General features: G+C 42.1%; 1 protein-coding gene across 4 annotated transcripts; it reads right to left on the bottom strand.

The window, feature by feature from the left end:
* Window positions 1-7,078: 7,078 nt before the first annotated feature.
* Window positions 7,079-19,717, bottom strand: LOC115172227 (putative deoxyribonuclease TATDN3). Of its 4 annotated transcripts, none has more exons than XM_029729435.1 (9): window positions 19,508-19,717; window positions 19,355-19,387; window positions 18,754-18,912; window positions 18,580-18,642; window positions 17,135-17,244; window positions 16,938-16,993; window positions 10,623-10,735; window positions 10,276-10,356; window positions 7,079-7,871 (listed from the first exon to the last, which is right to left on the bottom strand). In XM_029729435.1, the coding sequence occupies exons 1-9, from the start codon at window positions 19,559-19,561 to the stop codon at window positions 7,728-7,730; spliced, it is 813 nt and encodes a 270-aa protein (XP_029585295.1). In that variant the 5' UTR covers window positions 19,562-19,717; the 3' UTR covers window positions 7,079-7,727. The 4 variants fall into 4 exon arrangements, with proteins under 4 accessions (XP_029585295.1, XP_029585296.1, XP_029585297.1 ...); XM_029729436.1 differs by having other exon boundaries at window positions 10,276-10,353; window positions 19,508-19,711; XM_029729437.1 differs by lacking the exon at window positions 7,079-7,871 and adding an exon at window positions 8,888-9,238.
* Between the last annotated feature and the right edge of the window lie 4 nt (window positions 19,718-19,721).

Below are 19,721 nucleotides of genomic sequence, written 5' to 3'. Positions count from 1 at the left end.
ATCTCCCACCCCTTCTAGTGCAACAATCCCAGATGCGGCTTCCTCTTTTTCCCCTGCCCCGCATAACAGTTTCTCCCTGCAGGCAGTCACTGAGTCCGAGGTGCTAAAGGAGCTCCTGAAACTTGACCCCAAAAAAACATCTGGGTCAGATGGTTTAGACCCTTTCTTTTTTAAGGTTGCTGCCCCCATCATTGCCAAGCCTATCATTACCAAGCCTAGAGGAGAGACCTAACCCGTCTCTCCTCCCTGGGGAGGTTCCCATTGCTTGGAAGGCAGCCACGGTGCGTCCTTTATTTAAAGGGGGCGATCAAGCTGATCCTAACTGTTATAGGCCTATTTCTATTTTTCCCTGTTTATCAAAAGTGTTGGAAAAACTTGTCAATAATCAACTGACTGGCTTTCTTGGTGTCTATAGTATTCTCTCTAGTATGCAATCTGGTTTCCGCTCAGGTTATGGATGTGTCACTGCAACCTTAAAGGCCCTCAATGATGTCACCATTGCCCTTGATTCTAAGCAATGTTGTGCTGCTATTTTTATTGACTTGGCCAAAGCTTTTGATACGGTAGACCATTCCACTCTTGTGGGCTGGCTAAGGAGTATTGGTGTCTCTGAGGGGTCTTTTTCCTGGTTTGCTAACTACCTCTCTCAAAGAGTGCAGTGTATAAAGTCAGAACATCTGTTGTCTTAGCCACTGCCTGTCACCAAGATAGTACCCCAAGGCTCGATCCTAGGCCCCACGCTCTTCTCAATTTATATCAACAACATAGCTCAGGCAGTAGGAAGCTCTCTCATCAATTTATATGCAGATGATACAGTCTTATATGCAGCTGGCCACTCCTGGGATTTTGTGTTAAATGCTCTACAACAAAGCTTTCTTAGTGTCCAACAAGCTTTCTCTACCCTTAACCTTGTTATGAACACCTCCAAAACAAAGGTCACGTGGTTTGGTAAAAACAATGCCCCTCTCCCCACAGGTGTGATTAATACCTCTGAGGGTTTAGAGCATGAGGTAGTCATCAACTACAAGTACTACCAGACGAGCTAAATGCCTTCTATGCTCGCTTCGAGCCAAGCAACACTGAAGCATGCATGAGAGCACCAGCTATTCCGGATGACTGTGTGATCACGCTCTTCATAGCCGATGTGAGCAAGACATTTAAACAAGTCAACATTCACAAGGTCGCGGGGCCAGATGGATTACCAGGACGTGTACTCGGAGCATGCGCGGACCAACTGGAAAGTGTCTTCACTGACATTTTCAACCTCTCCCTGACCGAGTCTGTAATACCTACATGTTTCAAGCAGACCACCATAGTCCCTGTGCCCAAGAAAGCAAAGGTAACCTGCCTAAATGACTACTGCCCCGTAGCACTCACGTCAGTAGCTATGAAGTGCTTTGAAAGGCTGGTCATGTCTCACATCAACACCAAACCCTAGGCCCACCCCAATTCAAATACTGCCCGAACAGATCCACAGATGACGCAATTTAAAACGCACTCCACACTGTCCTTTCCACCAGGACAAAAGGAACACCTATGTGAGAATGCTGTTCATTGACGACAGCTCAGCATTCAACACCATAGTGCCCACAAAGCTCATCACTAAGCTAAGGATCCTGGGACTAAACACCTCCCTCTGCAACTGGATCCTGGACTTCCTGATGGGCCACCCCCAGGCGGTAGGGGTAGTCAACAACACATCTGCCACGCTGATCCTCAACACTGGGGCCCCTCAGGGGTGCGTGGTCAGTCCCCTCATGTACTCCCTGTTCACCCATGACTGCGTGGCCAAGCACGACACCATCATTACGTTTGCTGATGACACAACAGTGGTAGGTCTGATCACGACAACGATGAGACAGCCTATAGGGAGGAGATCAGAGATCTGGCAGTGTGGTGCAAGGACAACAAAGGAGCTGATCGTGGACTACAGGAAAAGGAGGGCCGAACAGGCCCCCATTAACATCAACGAGGCTGCAGTGGAGCAGGTTCGAGAGTTTCGAGTTCCTTGGTGTTCATATCACCAACAAACTATCATGGTCCAAACACACCAAGACAGTCGTGAAGAGGGCACAACAACCCCTTTTCCCCCTCAGGAGACTGAAAAGATTTGGCATGGCTCACCAGATCCTCAAAAGGTTCTACAGCTGCACCATCGAGAGCATCCTGTCCGGTTGCATCACCGCCTGGTATGGCAACTGCTCGGCATCTGTCCGACACTCAGCTAAAAGTGTGTGCAAGAGTGTGCAAAGCTGTCATCAAGGCAAAAGATGGCTATTTGAAGAATCTCAAATATAAAATATATTTTGATTTGTTTAACACTTGTTTGGTTACTACATGGTTCCATGTGTGTTATTTCATAGTTTTGATGTCTTCACTATTATTCTACAATGTAGAAAATAGTAAAATAAAGAAAAACCCTTGAATGATTAGGTGTTCTAAAACTTTTGACCGGTAGTGTATTTACGTTTATTTTTAGCTGAGTGTCGTCTGGTTCAGTTGGGTTTCCGTTATGACAGAGATGAAACAGGAAAAAGGCCAGTGGTCCTGGCGTTGGAGCATACAGCTGAAGAAGTGTCTTCCTTCGTCAGAGCTCACACGCATAGGAGCCCGTTCTCTTTCTTTCTCAGACTCAGTCCTCAATTCCGTTCAGTCCAAAGAGATAAAGCTTGTTAAGGCACTAGGGTGCAGTGGAATGTTTGGGTCCCCTTAGGGAGAGATGCAACTCAGCGTTTCGTCGTGAGTGAGCAGTGTGTTGTTCGGCAAAGTTCCTCGATCTGTATTTTGAATTTCCAAGGAGATGGGATCATTCGTCCCACGGGCGTGGCCTCGCCTTGCAAAACTGGATCTGACTTCTGTTTCGTAAGTCCTCTTATTTATAGGGAGACTCAAAGAAAGGCAGGCTCTAACAACTGGACAGTGTGAAACGCGAACGCCCTGTTGTTCAGGAAAACCCCGCAAATTAATGTTCTTATGCAATAAACCTGAGCCTCATGTTTTTCTTGTACAGAAGACCGTTTCATAATCTTTAACATAGAATATGTAGCCTGTACAAACACTTCTTGTGTAAAATCCATATATTTTATGTTACACTAAAATACCAATTATACTTATTGTATGACATAGGAAAATCAGAAGAAAGATATCACATTGTTTCAGGTTACATCAACATGTCATGAGTCCTTCAGTTTTAATACAGTGAAGAAAACATGTTTAAATGTCCTTTTGTACTCTTGGTGCCATTTTCTCTTCGTTACAAAGTTTAACAATTCCTGACTGTCCTCTTGGGATACACATGCAGATCACCAGGTGGTCTGCTGACTTGCAGAAGGGTCTGGTTTATGTTTCCTGACCTACTCAAGGCCATTCAGAGTCATAAGATAAAGGGATAGCAGTTTATTGGTCTTGTTGAAAGGGGGCGGCGTCAATTACAGAAATGTAAATCTTGGCCTGGAATGTACTCTGTCCATTCGTGGGCTCTCATTACAACAACACTTTCTATCTGGGTTAAGTTTAGACTGTAGTATTTTTTCATAACACCCGCAACCCATTAAAAACCTCCTGCCCCCCAAATTAGGGTCACGACCCACCCGTTGAGAATTGCTAGTCTATGGCATGTAGTACCAGGACCCCATGGACTGACACCACTATCACTATGAGGGTTGAGACTGAACTAAAGGGACCACTATGGGGGAATGACTTAACGCATTATGGGTTCTGTCATAGGGAGATCTTACTGCTGTACTCAGCACGAACCCAGAACAAAATCTAGCATGTACTGGCTAGCTGCTTGAATAACATTTATGTTAACAGTGAGTGACAAGTTATTCTCTAATACTTTGTTGTATACCTCCTGAATGTAAAACTCATCCTTGACCGCTGGCTACGTCCCATCTTCAAGAGAGCGAGAGTTGCACCCCTTCTCAAAAAACCTACACTCGATCCCTCCGATGTCAACAACTACAGACCAGTATCCCTTCTTTATTTTCTCTCCAAAACTCTCGAGCTTGCCGTCCTTGGCCAGCTCTCTTGCTATCTCTCTCAGAATGACCTTCTTGATCCAAATCAGTCAGGTTTCAAGACAGGTCATTCAACTGAGACTGCTCTTCTCTGTGTCACAGAGGCTCTCCGCACTGCTAAAGCTAACTCTCTCTCCTCTGCTCTCATCCTTCTAGACCTATCTGCTGCCTTTGATACTGTGAACCATCAGATCCTCCTCTCCACCCTCTCCGAGTTGGGCATCTCCGGCGCGGCTCACTCTTGGATTGTGTCCTACCTGACAGGTCGCTCCTACCAGGTGGCGTGGCGAGAATCCGTCTCCGCACCACGTGCTCTCACCACTGGTGTCCCCCAGGGCTCAGTTCTAGGCCCTGTCCTATTCTCGCTATACACCAAGTCACTTGGCTCTGTCATATCCTCACATGGTCTCTCCTATCATTGCTATGCAGACGACACACAATTAATCTTCTCCTTTCCCCCTTCTGATAACCAGGTGGCGAATCGCATCTCTGCATGTCTGGCAGACATATCAGTGTGGATGACGGATCACCACCTCAAGCTGAACCTCGGCAAGACGGAGCTGCTCCTCCTCCCGGGGAAGGACTGCCCGTTCCATGATCTCGCCATCACGGTTGACAACTCCATGTGTCCTCCTCCCAGAGTGCTAAGAGCCTTGGCGTGACCCTGGACAACACCCTGTCGTTCTCCGCTAACATCAAGGCGGTGACCCGATCCTGTAGGTTCATGCTCTACAACATTCGCAGAGTACGACCCTGCCTCACACAGGAAGCGGCGCAGGTCCTAATCCAGGCACTTGTCATCTCCCGTCTGGATTACTGCAACTCGCTGTTGGCGGGGCTCCCTGCCTGTGCCATTAAACCCCTACAACTCATCCAGAACGCCGCAGCCCATCTGGTGTTCAACCTTCCCAAGTTCTCTCACGTCACCCCGCTCCTCCGCACACTCCACTGGCTTCCAGTTGAAGCTCGCATCTGCTACAAGACCATGGTGCTTGCCTACGGAGCTGTGAGGGGAACGGCACCTCAGTACCTTCAGGCTCTGATCAGTCCCTACACCCAAAGAAGGGCACTGCGTTCATCCACCTCTGGCCTGCTCGCCTCCCTACATCTGCGGAAGCACAGTTCCCGCTCAGCCCAGTCAAAACTGTTCGCTGCTCTGGCACCCCAATGGTGGAACAAGCTCCCTCACGACGCCAGGACAGCGGAGTCAATCACCACCTTCCGGAGACACCTGAAACCCCACCTCTTTAAGGAATACCTGGGATAGGATTAAGTAATCCTTCTAACCCTCCCCCCAAAAAATATATAGATGTACTATTGTAAAGTGGCTGTTCCACTGGATATCATAAGGTGAATGCACCAATTTGTAAGTCGCTCTGGATAAGAGCGTCTGCTAAATGACGTAAATGTAAATGTAAAATATAGAATTCAATCTCTGTAAAATTGCTGATTAAAAGCAGGAACATTTCTGAACGACCACCATGATTCGGTCTTATGTAGAGACTCAGAGCTAGATAAAAGTAGAGACTCAGAGCTAGAAAACTGTATATCATACACTGCAGTTGAAGAACAATAGGAAAGTAATTCTGCTTTGAAAGTTGATCAACTTCGAATCCCACTTGAGAAAATGGCCCTTGAATGTTTTGGTACACCTACTGGAGCGCTCTCCTTTGTTTACACCCATTCAGCATCGTTCACACCCTCTTAAGCGTTAGCCCCACCCATCTCTTTAAGGATTCACATGTGAGGCCATTTGCTAAACAGAGTGATTAGTTTAGTTTAGTAAACAACCAAATATAAATCACCCCCAGACACACTTAGCTAACTTGATGGGTCATGTAATCATCTGGAAAAGTGTTTTGTTTAGACATATAGTCTTATCTTTTGTTCAGACGTAGCTCGCTATACAATGAACCGGTATAATCCCAACTCATACTACTACCAACCAATACAAACATTGTCATAGCTGTAGTATGAATCTGCAGGTAGCTAAAGTTAACCAACCAGGTTCAATGTTAGCTAGCTAACATAAGGCTATAACTAAGAATGCAAACGATTTCTGATTCGAATAATATTACTACACAGATCATACACAAAATGTTCACTTGCGAGCCAGCAAGCTAACATTCGCTAGCTAGCTAACAGTACACTTTAACTTGCCATGAAAACGACTTTCTGACAAAATTAGAAACATATAAGATCTGAAAATATAGCTAGACTCTTACCCGTATACATGGATGAACGCTTCACGACAGACTGGAAACATTTAACTCTTGCAGCTACATCTTGTTTTGCCAGCGATGTGTCAAGTTACTCCAGATCACACTGACCGTGGCGTATGCAGAAAGTAGCAAATCACTTTTTTCCAACTGATCTGTCGACAGCGCATGCTAAATTCAGGGCATCAATGTCGTTGAGAAAAGTAGCAAAACTTTTGTAGTTCTCAATGGCTAACGTTATATATTTCAAAAATTGTGCGGTAGAAAGTACTATCAACACATACAGAGCAGCTCACATCATAAACAGAAGCATGCTACATGGCAGACCAATCCAAACTCATCTCCCGGCATGTCCAGATCATCCATTATCTCAGCCAATCATGGCTAGCGGGAAGGTTCCTGTCTTTCCGTCACTAAACTAACTAGGCTCGTAATTTAACAATTTACGGATGGAATACAAGTTTGTTATTAAGGCACATGAAAGTTCACATGTTCCAGAAGGCATTTCTGCCCCCAAAAAATGTATTAAAAAAAAAGTATGTTCAAATGACTCTCCTGTGAAGTAGTGACGTGCGACATACGCATAGTTTCCTGAAACTAGTCACATTTGTCCGTAAAGAATGTAGTGCTCCTGTAATTTCATGAATAAGCCATTGCTGTGTTTCTATGGTTTTCTCCAGGTTATGCTATAAGGTAGTGTTCCTGGTATAGCACTTCTGTGGGAAAGCACCTGTTTCTTTCAATATTGTTTTTCCTATTAAGATAACAGACATGGTCTACCAAAACTAAATATATTGTCTGGTGTCGTTGTAACACATAATTTACATATAGCACAAGGAATGTAGCACAAGAAATCTGATCATATTTATTTAAAGAAATACATTTGTCATATTTATTTAGTTTGTTATATAACAGATGTTGGATATGAACATAAATACTGAAACATTTCAATCTCAAGGTTTTTAAAAAAAAATCTACACCTCAACTCCAAGGCATACAGAGTCCAAAAGCAGCTCTAACTTGAAAGTCTTTATAAATGCTGTTCAGTTTGTAGGCCTTTCGGTTGCCTTATTTCCCTCTACATCCTTGCTGATATAACACCAAGGTGAGACAGTGGTGACTTTCAGGAACTTCACCCTAGAGGGTGAGATTCAATCCAAGGCCTCTTATAGAGCAGAGCACTGGACAGCTGACCATGCGCCATTGGTCATTGACGTTCGCGGAGATCACATTCACGGTAAACACTGTGCATGTCAGCTCCCCGGGCGCCGTAGACGTGGATGTCGATTATGGCAGCCCCCCCCCGCACCACTCTGATTCAGAGGGGTTGCGTTAAATGCGGAAGACACATTTCAGTTGAATGCATTCAGTTGTACAACTGACTAAGTATCCCCTTTCCATTTCCCTCAAGCGTAAATTACCTTTAAAAAGGTCAAGAGCCATGCACTGCTATATAACATGCCTTGGATTGAAACCTGGAATTGGTTGTTCAGGCTCTGAGTAATGTCTTGAGCCTAGGGAACAGACGCAGGGCATTCTGTGTTGTCACCTCCATCACCGTTTCCAAGGGAACCCCTTTGATCTTGCTGATGTACTCAGCACAGACAGAGATATTCTTTGGCTCATTTCTCACCTATGTTTAAGATGCAAAAGCATGACTTGTGTTAGTAATACCATCTCTAAAATATATTCTTAGATGCATCAATCACTTTAAACATTATTTGATTTACAACCACTTTCAAACCAGGATAGAGTCAATGGCATATGGATTTCAAACTACACTGAACAAAAATATAAACGCAACAGGCAACAATTTCAAATATTTTACTGAGTTATAGTTCATATAAGTAAATCAGTCAATTGAAATAAATTCATTAGGCCCTAATCTACGGATTTCACATGACTGTGAATACAGATATGCATCCGTTGGTCACAGATACCTTAAAAAAAAGGTAGGGGCGTGGATCAGAAAATCAGTCAGTATCTGGTGTGACCACCATTTGCCTCATGCAGCGCGACATCTCCTTTTCAGCTTCCAGGAATTGTGTACAGATCCTTGCGACATGGGGCTGTGCATTATCATGCAGAAACATGAGGTGATGGCGGCTGATGAATGGCACGACACTGGGCCTCAGGATCTCGTCATGGTATCTCTGTGCATTCAAATATCCACATTTTATTACATTACGGTCTTAATCTAAAATTGATTAAATCGTTTTTTCCCCCTCATCAATCTACACACAATACCCCATAATGACAAAGTAAAAACAGGTTTTATAAATGTTTGCAAATGTATAAAATATAAAACCCTGAAATATCACATTTACATAAGTATTCAGACCCTTTACTCAGGACTTTGTTGAAGCACCTTTGGCAGTGATTACAGCCTCGAGTCTTCTTGGGTATGATGCTATAAGCTTAGCACACCTGCATTTTTTATACATTTGCAAACATTTCTAAGTACCCGTTTTCACTTTGTCATTATGGGGTATTGTGTGTAGATTGAAGAGGATAAAAAAACTTATATTTTAGAATAAGACTAACGTAACAAAATGTGGAAAAAGTCAAGGGGTCTGAATACTTTCCGAATGCACTGTATGCCTGCCCATACCATAACCCCACCGCCACCATGGGGTACCATAACCGCCACCACTCTGTTCACAACTTTGACATCAGCAAACCGCTCGCCCACACAACGCCATACACGTGGTCTGCGGATGTGAGGCCAGTTGAACCTACTGCCAAATGTTAGAGAAATGAACATTAACTGATCTGACAACAGCTCTGCTGTCAGCATGTCAATTGCACGCTCCCTCAAAACTTGAGACATCTGTGGCATTGTATTCATTGTTTTGTGTGACAAAACTGCACATTTTAGAGATGCCTTTTACTGTACCCAACACAAGGTGCAACTGTGTAATGATCGTGCTGTTTAATCCGCTTCTTGATCTGCCACACCTGTCCGGTGGATGGATTATCTTGGCAAAGGAGAAATGCTCACTAACAGGGATGTAAAAACATTTGTGAGAGAAATTGAGAGAAATATAATCTTAGTGTGTTTGGAAAATTTCTGGGATCTTTTAGTTCAGCTCATGAAATACGGGGTCACTTAGAAATGTCCTTGTTTTACATGTTGCGTTTATATTTTTGTTCAGTATATATACTGTGTTATGTTTTATGTACAGTAACGTTCAAAAGTTTGGGGTCACGTAGAAATGTACTTGTTTTTGAAAGAAAAGCACAATTGTTGTCCATTAAAATAGCATCCCGGAGTCTACTTACTCCTATTTAATGAAGCTGCCACTTGAGGATTTGTGAAGTGTCTGTTTCTCAAACTAGACACTCTAATGTACTTGTTATCTTGCTCAGATGTGGACCGGGGCCTCCCACTCCCCTTTCTATTCTGGTTAGAGACAGTTTGCGCTGTTCTGTGAAGGGAGTAGTACAAAAAGTTGTACGAGATCTTCAGTTGCTTGGCAATTTCTCGCATGGAATAGCCTTCATTTCTCAGAACAAGAATAGACTGACAAGTTTCATAAGAAAGGTCTTTGTTTCTGGCCATTTGGAGCCTGTAATCGAGCCCACAAATGCTGATGCTCCAGATACTCAACTTGTCTAAAGAACGGTTTTATCGTTTTTTTTTATATCAGGACAACAGTTTTCAGCTGTGCTAACATAATTGAAAAAGGGTTCTCTAATGATCAATTAGCCTTTTAAAATGATGAACTTGGATTAGTTAACACAACGTGCCATTGGAACACAGGAGAGATGGTTGCTGATAATGGGCCTCTGTACGCCTGTGTAGATATTCCATTTTTTTTTAAAAATCTGCCGTTTCCAGCTACAATAGTCATTTACAACATTAATTAACAATGTCTACACTGTATTTCTGATAAATTTTATGTTTTTTAATGGACAAAAAATGTCCTTTTCTTTCAAAAACAAGGACATTTCTAAGTGACCCCAAACTTTTGAACGGTAGTGTATATTGTGTTTTGTTTTTGAGTGTAAATAAATAAAGAAGTTAGCAATCCTACCTGTTTCTCTGGACCCAAGGCAGGTGAATCGGTTTCTAGACACATGCTCTCCAACGGCAGCTGTTTCACTAGTTTCTGCTTCTTGTGGGAAAACATTTTTTTTTAAGGAAGAGACATAAGTTCAAATTAGCACATTAAGTGACATAGTTCAGACAGTACAAGACTCACATCTGTTCAGATAAAATGCATCAACAATTTTCTTTTTTAAACAACGAGCGAACAAGTGCTGTAGTGTTAGTACTACTTTGTGTGAGAAAACAAATCAATCCCAATTCATTTAAAGTGAATTTAACAAAAGCCTTAATACACTAACAGAAAAATAAAGTTATAATTAAAAAACTCTTTACCTGTTCACTTCTTACTATAGATGGAGGAATGGAGAAGAAATACCCAGCCTTCACTCCCTCCATGGCAACTGAGGGTTTCCCATCAAAAGCATGAAGAAGAGCTTTCTCAACACCTAGTGGAAAGTCAAAATCAATCAAATGTATTTATAAAGCCCTTCTTAAATCGGCTGATGTCACAAAGTGCTGTACAGAAACCCAGCCTAAAGCCCCAAACAGCAAGCAATACAGGTGTAGAAGCACGATGGCTAGGAAAAACTCCCTAGAAAGGCCAGAACCTAGGAAGAAACCTAAAGAGGAACCAGGCTATGAGGGGTGGCCAGTCCTCTTCTGGCTGTGCCAGTTGGAGATTATAACAGAACATGGCTAAGATGTTCAAATGTTCATAGATGACCAGAAGGGTCAAATAATAATAATCACAGTGGTTGTCGAGGGTGCAACAGGACAGCACCTCAGGAGTAAATGTCAGTTGGCTTTTCATAGCCGATCATTCAGAGTATCTCTACCGCTCCTGCTGTCTCTAGAGAGTTGAAAACAGCAGGTCTGGGACAGGTAGCATGTCCGGTGAACAGGTCAGGGTTCCGTAGGCGCAGGCAGAACATTTGAAACTGGAGCAGCAGCACAGCCAGGTGGAGTGGGGACAGCAAGGAGTCATCAGGCCAGGTAGTCCTGAGACATGCATTGTTTATTATATTAATTAACTTGGCAGATTCTGTGCCTTCAGAAAGTATTCACACCCCTTGACTTTTTACACATTTTGTTGTGTTACAAGGTGGGATTAAAATGGATTTGTCATTTTTTGTCAACGATCTTAACAAAATACTCTGTCAAAGTGGAAGAAAAATGTGAACCTTTGTAAAAAAATAAAAAAAATAAAACACTAATATAGTACATATGGATCACCTTTGGCAATGATTACAGCTGAGAGTCTTTCTGGGTAAGTCTATAAGCTTAGCACACCTGGATTGTACAATATTTGCAAATCATTCTTTAAAAAAATTATTCAAACTCTGAAGTTGGTTGTTGATCATTGCTATTCGGCCATTTTCAAGTCATGCCATAGATTTTCAAGCCAATTTAAGTCAGAACTGTAGCTAGGCCACTCAGGAATATTCAATGTCGTCTTGCTTGGTAAGCAACTCCCAAGGTCTGTTGGAAAGCAGACTGAACCAGGTTTTCTTCTTGAATTTTGCCTGTGCTTAGCTCTATTACATTTCTTTTCATCCCAAAAAACTCCCTAGTCGTGCCGATGACAAGCATACCCATAACATTATTCAGCCACTATCATGCTTGAAAATATGAAGAGCCCTACTCTGTGATGCGTTGGGTTGTATTTGCCCCAAACATAACACTTTGTATTCAGGACATGAACTACATTTTTTGTAGTATAAATGCCTTGTTGCAAACAGGATGTACGTTTTGGAATATTTTTACTCTGTACAGGCTTCCTTCTTTTCACTGTCATTTATGTTCGTTTTGTGGAGTAACTACAATGTTGTTGATCCATCCTGTTTTCTATCACAGCTATTAAACTCTAACTGTTTTAAAGTCACCATTGGCCTCGCGGTGAAATCCCAAAACAGTTTCCTTCCTCTCTGGCAACTGAGTTAGGAAGGACGGCTGTATCTTTGTAGTAATTGGTTGTATCGATACGCCATACAAAGTGTAATTAGTAACTTCACCATGCTCAAAGGGATATTTAATGTCCGCTTTCTTTCTTTTTTTTACCCATGTACCCATTGGTCCCCTTCTTTGCAAGGCATTGGAAAACCTCCCTGGTCTTTGTGGTTGAATCTGTGTTTGAAATTCACTGCTTGATTGAGAGACCTTACAGATCATTTCTGTACCCCACACATACAATTAAGTAGTCATTCAAAAATCATGTGAATTCTTAAAAGTCTATGCCGTGTGGGGGGGTTCTAAGCTGACATATGGAATTGTTTTAGATGGTTATACTATGGATCATTTAGCTATTTGATTTTGAATTTAGGACCCCTTTAGGTATCAAAAAATATATAAACAAATTATTTGATAAAATGTTGAATTTGGCCTTTACTGCAATAGCCCAGAGAAACACAGTAAAAAAAAATGTATCATGAGAAGCAAGGTTTTGAAGTGTCTGTCCTATGTCTACAGTATTTTCAGAAAGTATTCAGACTCCTTGACTTTTTCCAAATTTTGTTACATTACAGCCTTATTTTAAAATGCCTCAAGTCTATGACGTGACAAGCTTGGCACACCTGTATTTAGGGACTTTCTCCCATTCTTCTCAACAGATCCTCTCAAGCTCTGTCAGGTTGGATGTGGAGCATCGCTGCACAGCTATTTTCAGGTCTCTCCAGAGATGTTCAATTGGGTTCAAGTCTGGGCACTGTCTGGGCCACTCAAGGACATTCAGAGACTTGTGTTGTCAAAGCCACTCCTGTGTTGTCTTGGCTGTGTGCTTAGGGTCGGTGTCCTGCTGGAAGGTGAACCTTCGCCCCAGTCTGAGGTCCTGAGCGATCTGGAGCAGGTTTTCATCAAGGATCTCTCTGTACTTTGCTCCGGTCATCTTTCCCTTGATCCTGATTAGTCTCCCAGTCCCTGCAGCAGAAAAACATCCCCACAGCATGATGCTACCACCACCAAGTGAGTTGTCATGTGCCTTTTACTGAGGAGTGGCTTCCGTCTGGCTACTCTACCATAAAGGCCTGATTGGTGGAGTGATGCAGAGATGATTAGGAACTCTAGAGCTCTGTCAGAGTGACCATCGGGTTCTTACCTACCTAACCAGGGTTCTTACCTACCTAACCGGGTCACCTACCTAACCAAGGCCCTTCTCCCCCGATTGCTCAGTCTTGGTGGTTCCAAACTTCTTCCATTTAAGAATAATGGTGGCCACTGTGTTCTTGGGGACCTTCATGCTGCAGAAATGTTTTGGTACCCTTCCCCAGATCCGTTCCTCGACATAATCCTGTCTCGGAGCTCTACGGACAATTAACTGTGCCTGTAAATTGATTTAGAGTTGCCCTAAACTGTTTATTTTGCGTATCATGTTGATTTTGGAGGTCTACACACTGGGAAGCTTATTGTAATTTAAATTAAAATGCATTGAGATACCGATATGTCATCAACATGCCACTCGCGACAGTAAAACAGATACAAATGGGGGCTGTAATGAGAAAAGTTAATAGTGGTAATATAAGTAGTATAAACTGTATATATATGGTCCCCTGTTTGTAAATGTACATTCTAACTGTGTCGGCATGTGCTAAATTGAGGGTCTTGAATTTCAGTGATTGACAGTCCTTAGTGTTTCACGTTGAGTCTTTCTAAATTTGGGTTGTATAACCATAATGGGGTTTATAACCATTGATAGTAGGGGTTTTGTTTTATCATGTATTCCGAATTATAATGTTAAAGCGCATCAATACATATGGCTTTCTGGATGATACAGTACAATTGATTTGAGCATGTTTTAGTATGTTTATAACTATATAAGTGGACTAGCAGTAGTGACTAACATGTTATGGGTTAGATGGAATGATTTATGTGCAAATGCATTTGTAGTCAGAGGTTAAGTACATACAGGGCATGTGTTTGAGACAGAATGTTTGCTGCACAAGGGTGTTAGTTGTTGATTCTAGCAGAGATAGTGTTTTCATTTCAGACACTATTGTGAACTTTCAGTGAGGGGTTTGCCAAAGAAGGTACAAAGCTTGAAATAGCCAAAGATCCCTGTATACAGGAGGCCACCTTACCAGAAGGGAAGTTTGCTGTAGTAGTAGCATCACATCTTCTGCAGAGTGTGCCGAAGGATAAGTGACCATTGCTGTACATTCATACCCCAGGGTGAGGGTAACTTGACTATTGTAGTGGAACATCTGAAAGAGCTCATCAGTGATCTCGCAAACAAACACCAAACGAAGCGATTGCCTTGCATGTGGTGATGAAGCGTGTACCGATGTTGAATTCTTATGTTATTTTTCCCCTTCTGAGAATGAATTGCACTATGTGAAGGTTTGAAACTCAATGACAAAGGAGGTAATTTACAATTGTAATGTACTAAGTGTAAGAAAGTCTTCCATTCTTCCTCTTTCCCCTCATGTTAATGCTTGTTTGATGAAAATGCTTGTAAGTAATTTTCTATTAGGTTGAGACATAGTCTCAAAAGGGAGGACTGGTGGAAAATACTTTTTAGACATCATATGCTGTTTTTCTTAAGAGAATTGTGCATTGTTATATGTTGTTTTTGCTGACGCAGGCTTGTCTTGTGTGAATTAGTCATCATTTTTTATTTATTTAACCTTTATTTAACCAGATAGGCAAGTTGAGAACAAGTTCTCATTTACAACTACAACCTGGCCACGATTAAGCAAAGCAGCTCGACACATACAACAACACAGAGTTACACATGGAGTAAAACAAACATAGTCAATAATACAGTAGAAAATAAGTCTATATACAATGTGAGCAAATGAGGTGAGATAAGGGAGATAAAGGCAATACATAGGCCATGGTGGCAAAGTAAATACAATATAGCAAGTAAAACACTGGAATGGTAGATTTGCAGTGGATGAATGAGCAAAGGAGCAAAATAAATAAATAACTAAATACAGAAGGGGAAGAGGTAGTTGTTTGGGCTAATTATAGATGGGCTATCTACAGGTGCAGTAACCTGTGAGCTGCTCTGACAGATGGTGCTTAAAGCTAGAGAGAGAAATAAGTGTTTCCAGTTTTAGAGATTTTTGTAGTTCCTTCCAGTCATTGGCAGCAGAAAACTGGAAGGAGAGGGGGCCAAAGGAGGAATTGGTTTTGGGGGTGACCAGTGAGATATATGTGCTGGAGCGCGTGCTACGGGTGGGTGCTGCTATGGTGACCAGCGAGCTGAGATAAGGGGGGACTTTACCTAGCAGGGTCTTGTAGATGACCTGGAGCCAGTGGGTTTGGCGCCGAGTATGAAGCGAGGGCCAGCCAACGAGAGCATACAGGTCGCAGTGGTGGGTAGTATATGGGGCTTTGGTGACAAAACGGATGGCACTGTGATAGACTGCATCCAATTTATTGAGTAGGGTATTGGAGGCTATTTTGTAAATGACATCGACGAAGTCGAGGATCGGTAGGATGGTCTGTTTTACGAGGGTATATTTGGCAGCATGAGTGAAGGATGCTTTGTTCCGAAATAGGAAGCCAATTCTAGATTTAACTTTGGATTGGAGATGTTTGATGTGAGTCTGGAAGGAGAGTTTACAGTCTAGTCAGACACCTAGGTATTTGTAGTTGTCCACATATTCTAAGTCAGAACCGTCCAGAGTAGTGATACTGGACGGGCGGGCAGGTGCAGGCAGCGATCGGTTGAAGAGCATGCATTTAGTTTTACTTGTATTTAAGAGCAGTTGGAGGCCATGGAAGGAGAGTTGTATGGCATTGAAACTCATCTGGAGGGTTGTTAATTAACACAGTGTCCAAAGAAGGGCCAGAGGTATACAAAATGGTGTCGTCTGCGTAGAGGTAAGTCTGGGTGTACTGATAAGAACCGGGTGCGACCACAGTATGTGACATCCCATTGGTACTATCTGTAGGAACTCATCTGCGTGGAAACTTGCAGGAAGGAACAGACAATGGTGGCAACGTCAGCTATCAATTTGCACAGACAAGAAAAACGCCTTTTATACACTATGTTCCTCATCCGTTTGCACACTGCCACATAGACAAAGAGGTTGGACTTTACCATAAAAGCTAAGAGCCAACTCTGTTCGCTGGGCTCTTATTTCTGCACCTTTGAGTGATTGTTAACCGCTCCATTTTTGCAAATCTTATAATAAAGTTGTTGTTTGAAGAAACTAGTCTCTCTTCTTCTGGTGAGAATTTCCATGACAGCTGTTATTGTGAAGTGGTAACGTCGAGGAGCAACAACAGCTCATCCTGTTCATCTGGAGCTTCATGAAATGGGTTTCCATGCGTTTCCAATTCCCCTGTGCACAAAGCGAAGTCCATACAGAAATGGTTTGTTGAGATCGGTGTGGAAGAACTTGACTGGCCGGCACAGAGCCCTGACCTCAACCCCATCGAACACCTTTGGGATGAATTGGAACACCGACTGCAAGCCAGGCCTAATTGCCCAACATCAGTGACCAACCTCATTAATGCTCTTGTGGCTGAATGGAAGCAAGTCCCTGCAGCAATGTTCCAACAGTTGAAAGCCTTCCCAGAAGAGTGGAGGCAGCAAAGGGGGGACCAACTCCATATTAATGCCCATGATTTTGGAATGAGATGTTCGACGAGCAGGAGTCCACATACTTCTGGTCATGTAGTGTACATAGAAATATATTAAATTACCTTGTTCCTTTAGCAGGTGTATAGTAGGTCTGCCTGCAGATCTTGAATGGACATTTCTAAACAATGGATACACCATGTTACAAAAAACATCTGACAAGATATATTGATTAAAACAAATGGACTGCGAGGAAAATGTATCAATACAAACAACGCATGATTAATAATTTTGATTTGGTTTATATTAGTGTAGGACTCACAGCGGAAGGTCCAGTTGTTTTGCGATCTCTGCCTGCCGAATAAGCACCTGTCTTTGACTGTCTTTGTCTGCGTCACCACTGACAAATCTGGGGGTGAAATCCAAGCCTACCTGGAAGTGAAGGCAATGATGACTGATTATCAGTGATGTAAGAACATCAACCAACCACTTAGTTACTGTCTAGTGTGGATCTAACCCCAGCCCCAGGCTTATTACCACATACAGTGCATTGCAAAAGTATTCATACCCCTTGGATTTCTTCAATACAGCGATTACAGCTGTGAGTCGCTCCAGCGTAGATTTTGCCTTGTGTTGTAGGTTATTGTCCTGCTGAATGGTGAATTACTCTTCCAGTGTCTGGTGTAAAGCAGACTGAAGCAGGTTCTCCTCTAGGATTTTGCCTGTGTCTAGCTCCATCCTGTTTCTTTTCACCCTGAAAAAAACTCTCCAGTCTTTGCCGATGGCAAGCATACCCATACCATGATGCAGCCACCACCATGCTTGAAAATAAGGAGGCAGCTACTCAGTGACGTGTTGTGTTGGATTTGCCCGAAACATAAAGCTTTACATTCAGGCCAAAAAGTGTATTCCTTTGACGTGTCTTTTTGCAGTATTACTTTAGCTCCTTGTTGCATTCAAAATGCATGTTTTGAAATATTTGTATTCTGTATATTTGTATTCTTTCACTCATTGAAGTCATTATTGTGTAGTCACTACAACGTTGTTGATCCATGCTCAGTTTTTTCCTATCACAGCCATTGAACTCTGTAACTGTTTTAAAATCACCAATGGCCTCATGGTAACATCCCTGATCCCTTCATTTCTGTCCTGCAGCTCAGTTCAGAAGGACGACTGTATCATTGATGTGTCTGAGTGTTTTAATACATAATCTATAACATAATTATTAACTTGACCATGCTTAAAGAGATATTCAATGTCTGATTTGTTATTGTTACCCATCTACTAATTTGAAATGCTCCCTGGTCTTTGTAGTTGAATCTGTGCTTGAAATTCAATACTTGACTGAGGGACCTTACAGATGTTGTATGTATGAGGTACAGAGGAAGGGTTAGTCATGAAAAAAAAAAACATGTCAACCCCTATTATTTCACAAAGAGTGAGTCCATGCAACTTATGCGATTTATTAAGTCAAATTCGACTCCTGAACAAACAAAAGGGCTGAATATCTATGCAACAACTATATTTTAGTTATGTAAATTTGATTCATCTTTTAAACAATTTTAAACAATATTTTTTGTAGATTGTTGACAAAAAATGACACTTAAATGTATTTTAATCCCACTTTGTAACATGATAAAATGTGAAGAAATCCAAGGGGTAAGAATACTTTTGAAAGGCACTGTATATAGAGAGTTTTGCCTGCTGGATGAGACTAGTGTGGATCTGTATCAATTTGCACACAAAATCAATACAAAGACTACTTACCTCCCCAATAGCAACAAGATGGTCTTTATATTTCTCTATCAGGGGCAAAGCAGCATCTAAATCCTGCATAGAGAAAATATGACCATTTAACAAACAGTGCCGTAGTAGACATGCATTATGATGATGATGATGGTGGTGGCGATGATGATTATGATCTTTGTTTGGGGCACATACCTGGAGTAAGGCTCCTCTCTGTTGCTCAGGAGCTGTCCCCTGTATAGGATGGACACCTAAACAAGGGAAAATAAAGCCTGGGAACCTCTGTGACAGCTGTATAATCTTTTCAAACTCTCCAACATGTTCTGCTACTGCTAGTAGTGCTAAAAGCCCAGCCTGAAACAAAATAAAGTTTTATTGGTCAAGTAAACATATTTTGCAGGTGTAGCGAAATTCTTATGTTCCTAGCTCCAACAGTGCAGTAATACCTAACAATACACACATTAAAACATTTTCATAGTGTGTATAGACATTATGGACAGTATATGAATAGAAAAGGTGTGTACAGCAGTAGTTATATAGAATTAGCCTTGACTAGAATACTGTATATACATATGAAGTGGGTAAACCAGTAACGTAAACATTATTAAAGTGACCAGTGGTCAATGACTATGTACATAGTGCAGCAGTCTCTAAGGTGCAGGGTTGAAGACCGGGTGGTAGCCGGCTAGTAAAAGTACTAAAGTTCTGGGCAGGGTACTATTAGGACACGCCAATGACTAGGGGCCCTCCCCAGGACAACGACATTAGCAACAACAACTGAACAAGTTACAGTTACCTTTTTAGAATTCTCAATCACATCTTCTATGTCCTGAAAGAAAATACAATAAATTGATTAAAGCATTAGACAAAACAGACAGACTGTCATATCTAATACAGAACCAACAATTGGTAAAGCTTTAATAAAATATGCGTTACGTAAAAGTCATACATTGTCGAAATCTCCTGCAGAGATGTGACAGTGGCAGTCAATAAAGCCCTTCATGGATAACTTAATTTATTTAAAGTTGGAGAGATTGGGACTAAATAGGCTAGAATTTTCATAGAAACATGCTCTGCAATGCTCTCCCCAAATTGTCACGCAAACGAACTATTGTGGATTCCACTTCCTGGTTCGTCACCGTTTTCATTATCCAATCAGCGTC

This window comes from Salmo trutta, chromosome 33 (assembly GCF_901001165.1).
Source record: "Salmo trutta chromosome 33, fSalTru1.1, whole genome shotgun sequence".
In the NCBI taxonomy this organism is placed as follows: domain Eukaryota; kingdom Metazoa; phylum Chordata; class Actinopteri; order Salmoniformes; family Salmonidae; genus Salmo; species Salmo trutta.
This window is presented reverse-complemented; position numbering and strand designations above follow the sequence as displayed.

What these genes read in the sequence shown, in the direction of transcription:
- LOC115172227 (XM_029729435.1), bottom strand. Translation starts at nt 19,561, where the DNA reads ATGAAGGGCTTTATTGACTGCCACTGTCACATCTCTGCAGGAGATTTC. An exon ending in AGAGAGGAGCCTTACTCCAG is followed by an intron (nt 18,643 to 18,753) that starts GTATGTGCCCCA and finishes TTCTCTATGCAG; the next exon opens with GATTTAGATGCTGCTTTGCC. An exon ending in CTATAGTAAGAAGTGAACAG is followed by an intron (nt 10,357 to 10,622) that starts GTAAAGAGTTTT and finishes TTTTCCCACAAG; the next exon opens with AAGCAGAAACTAGTGAAACA.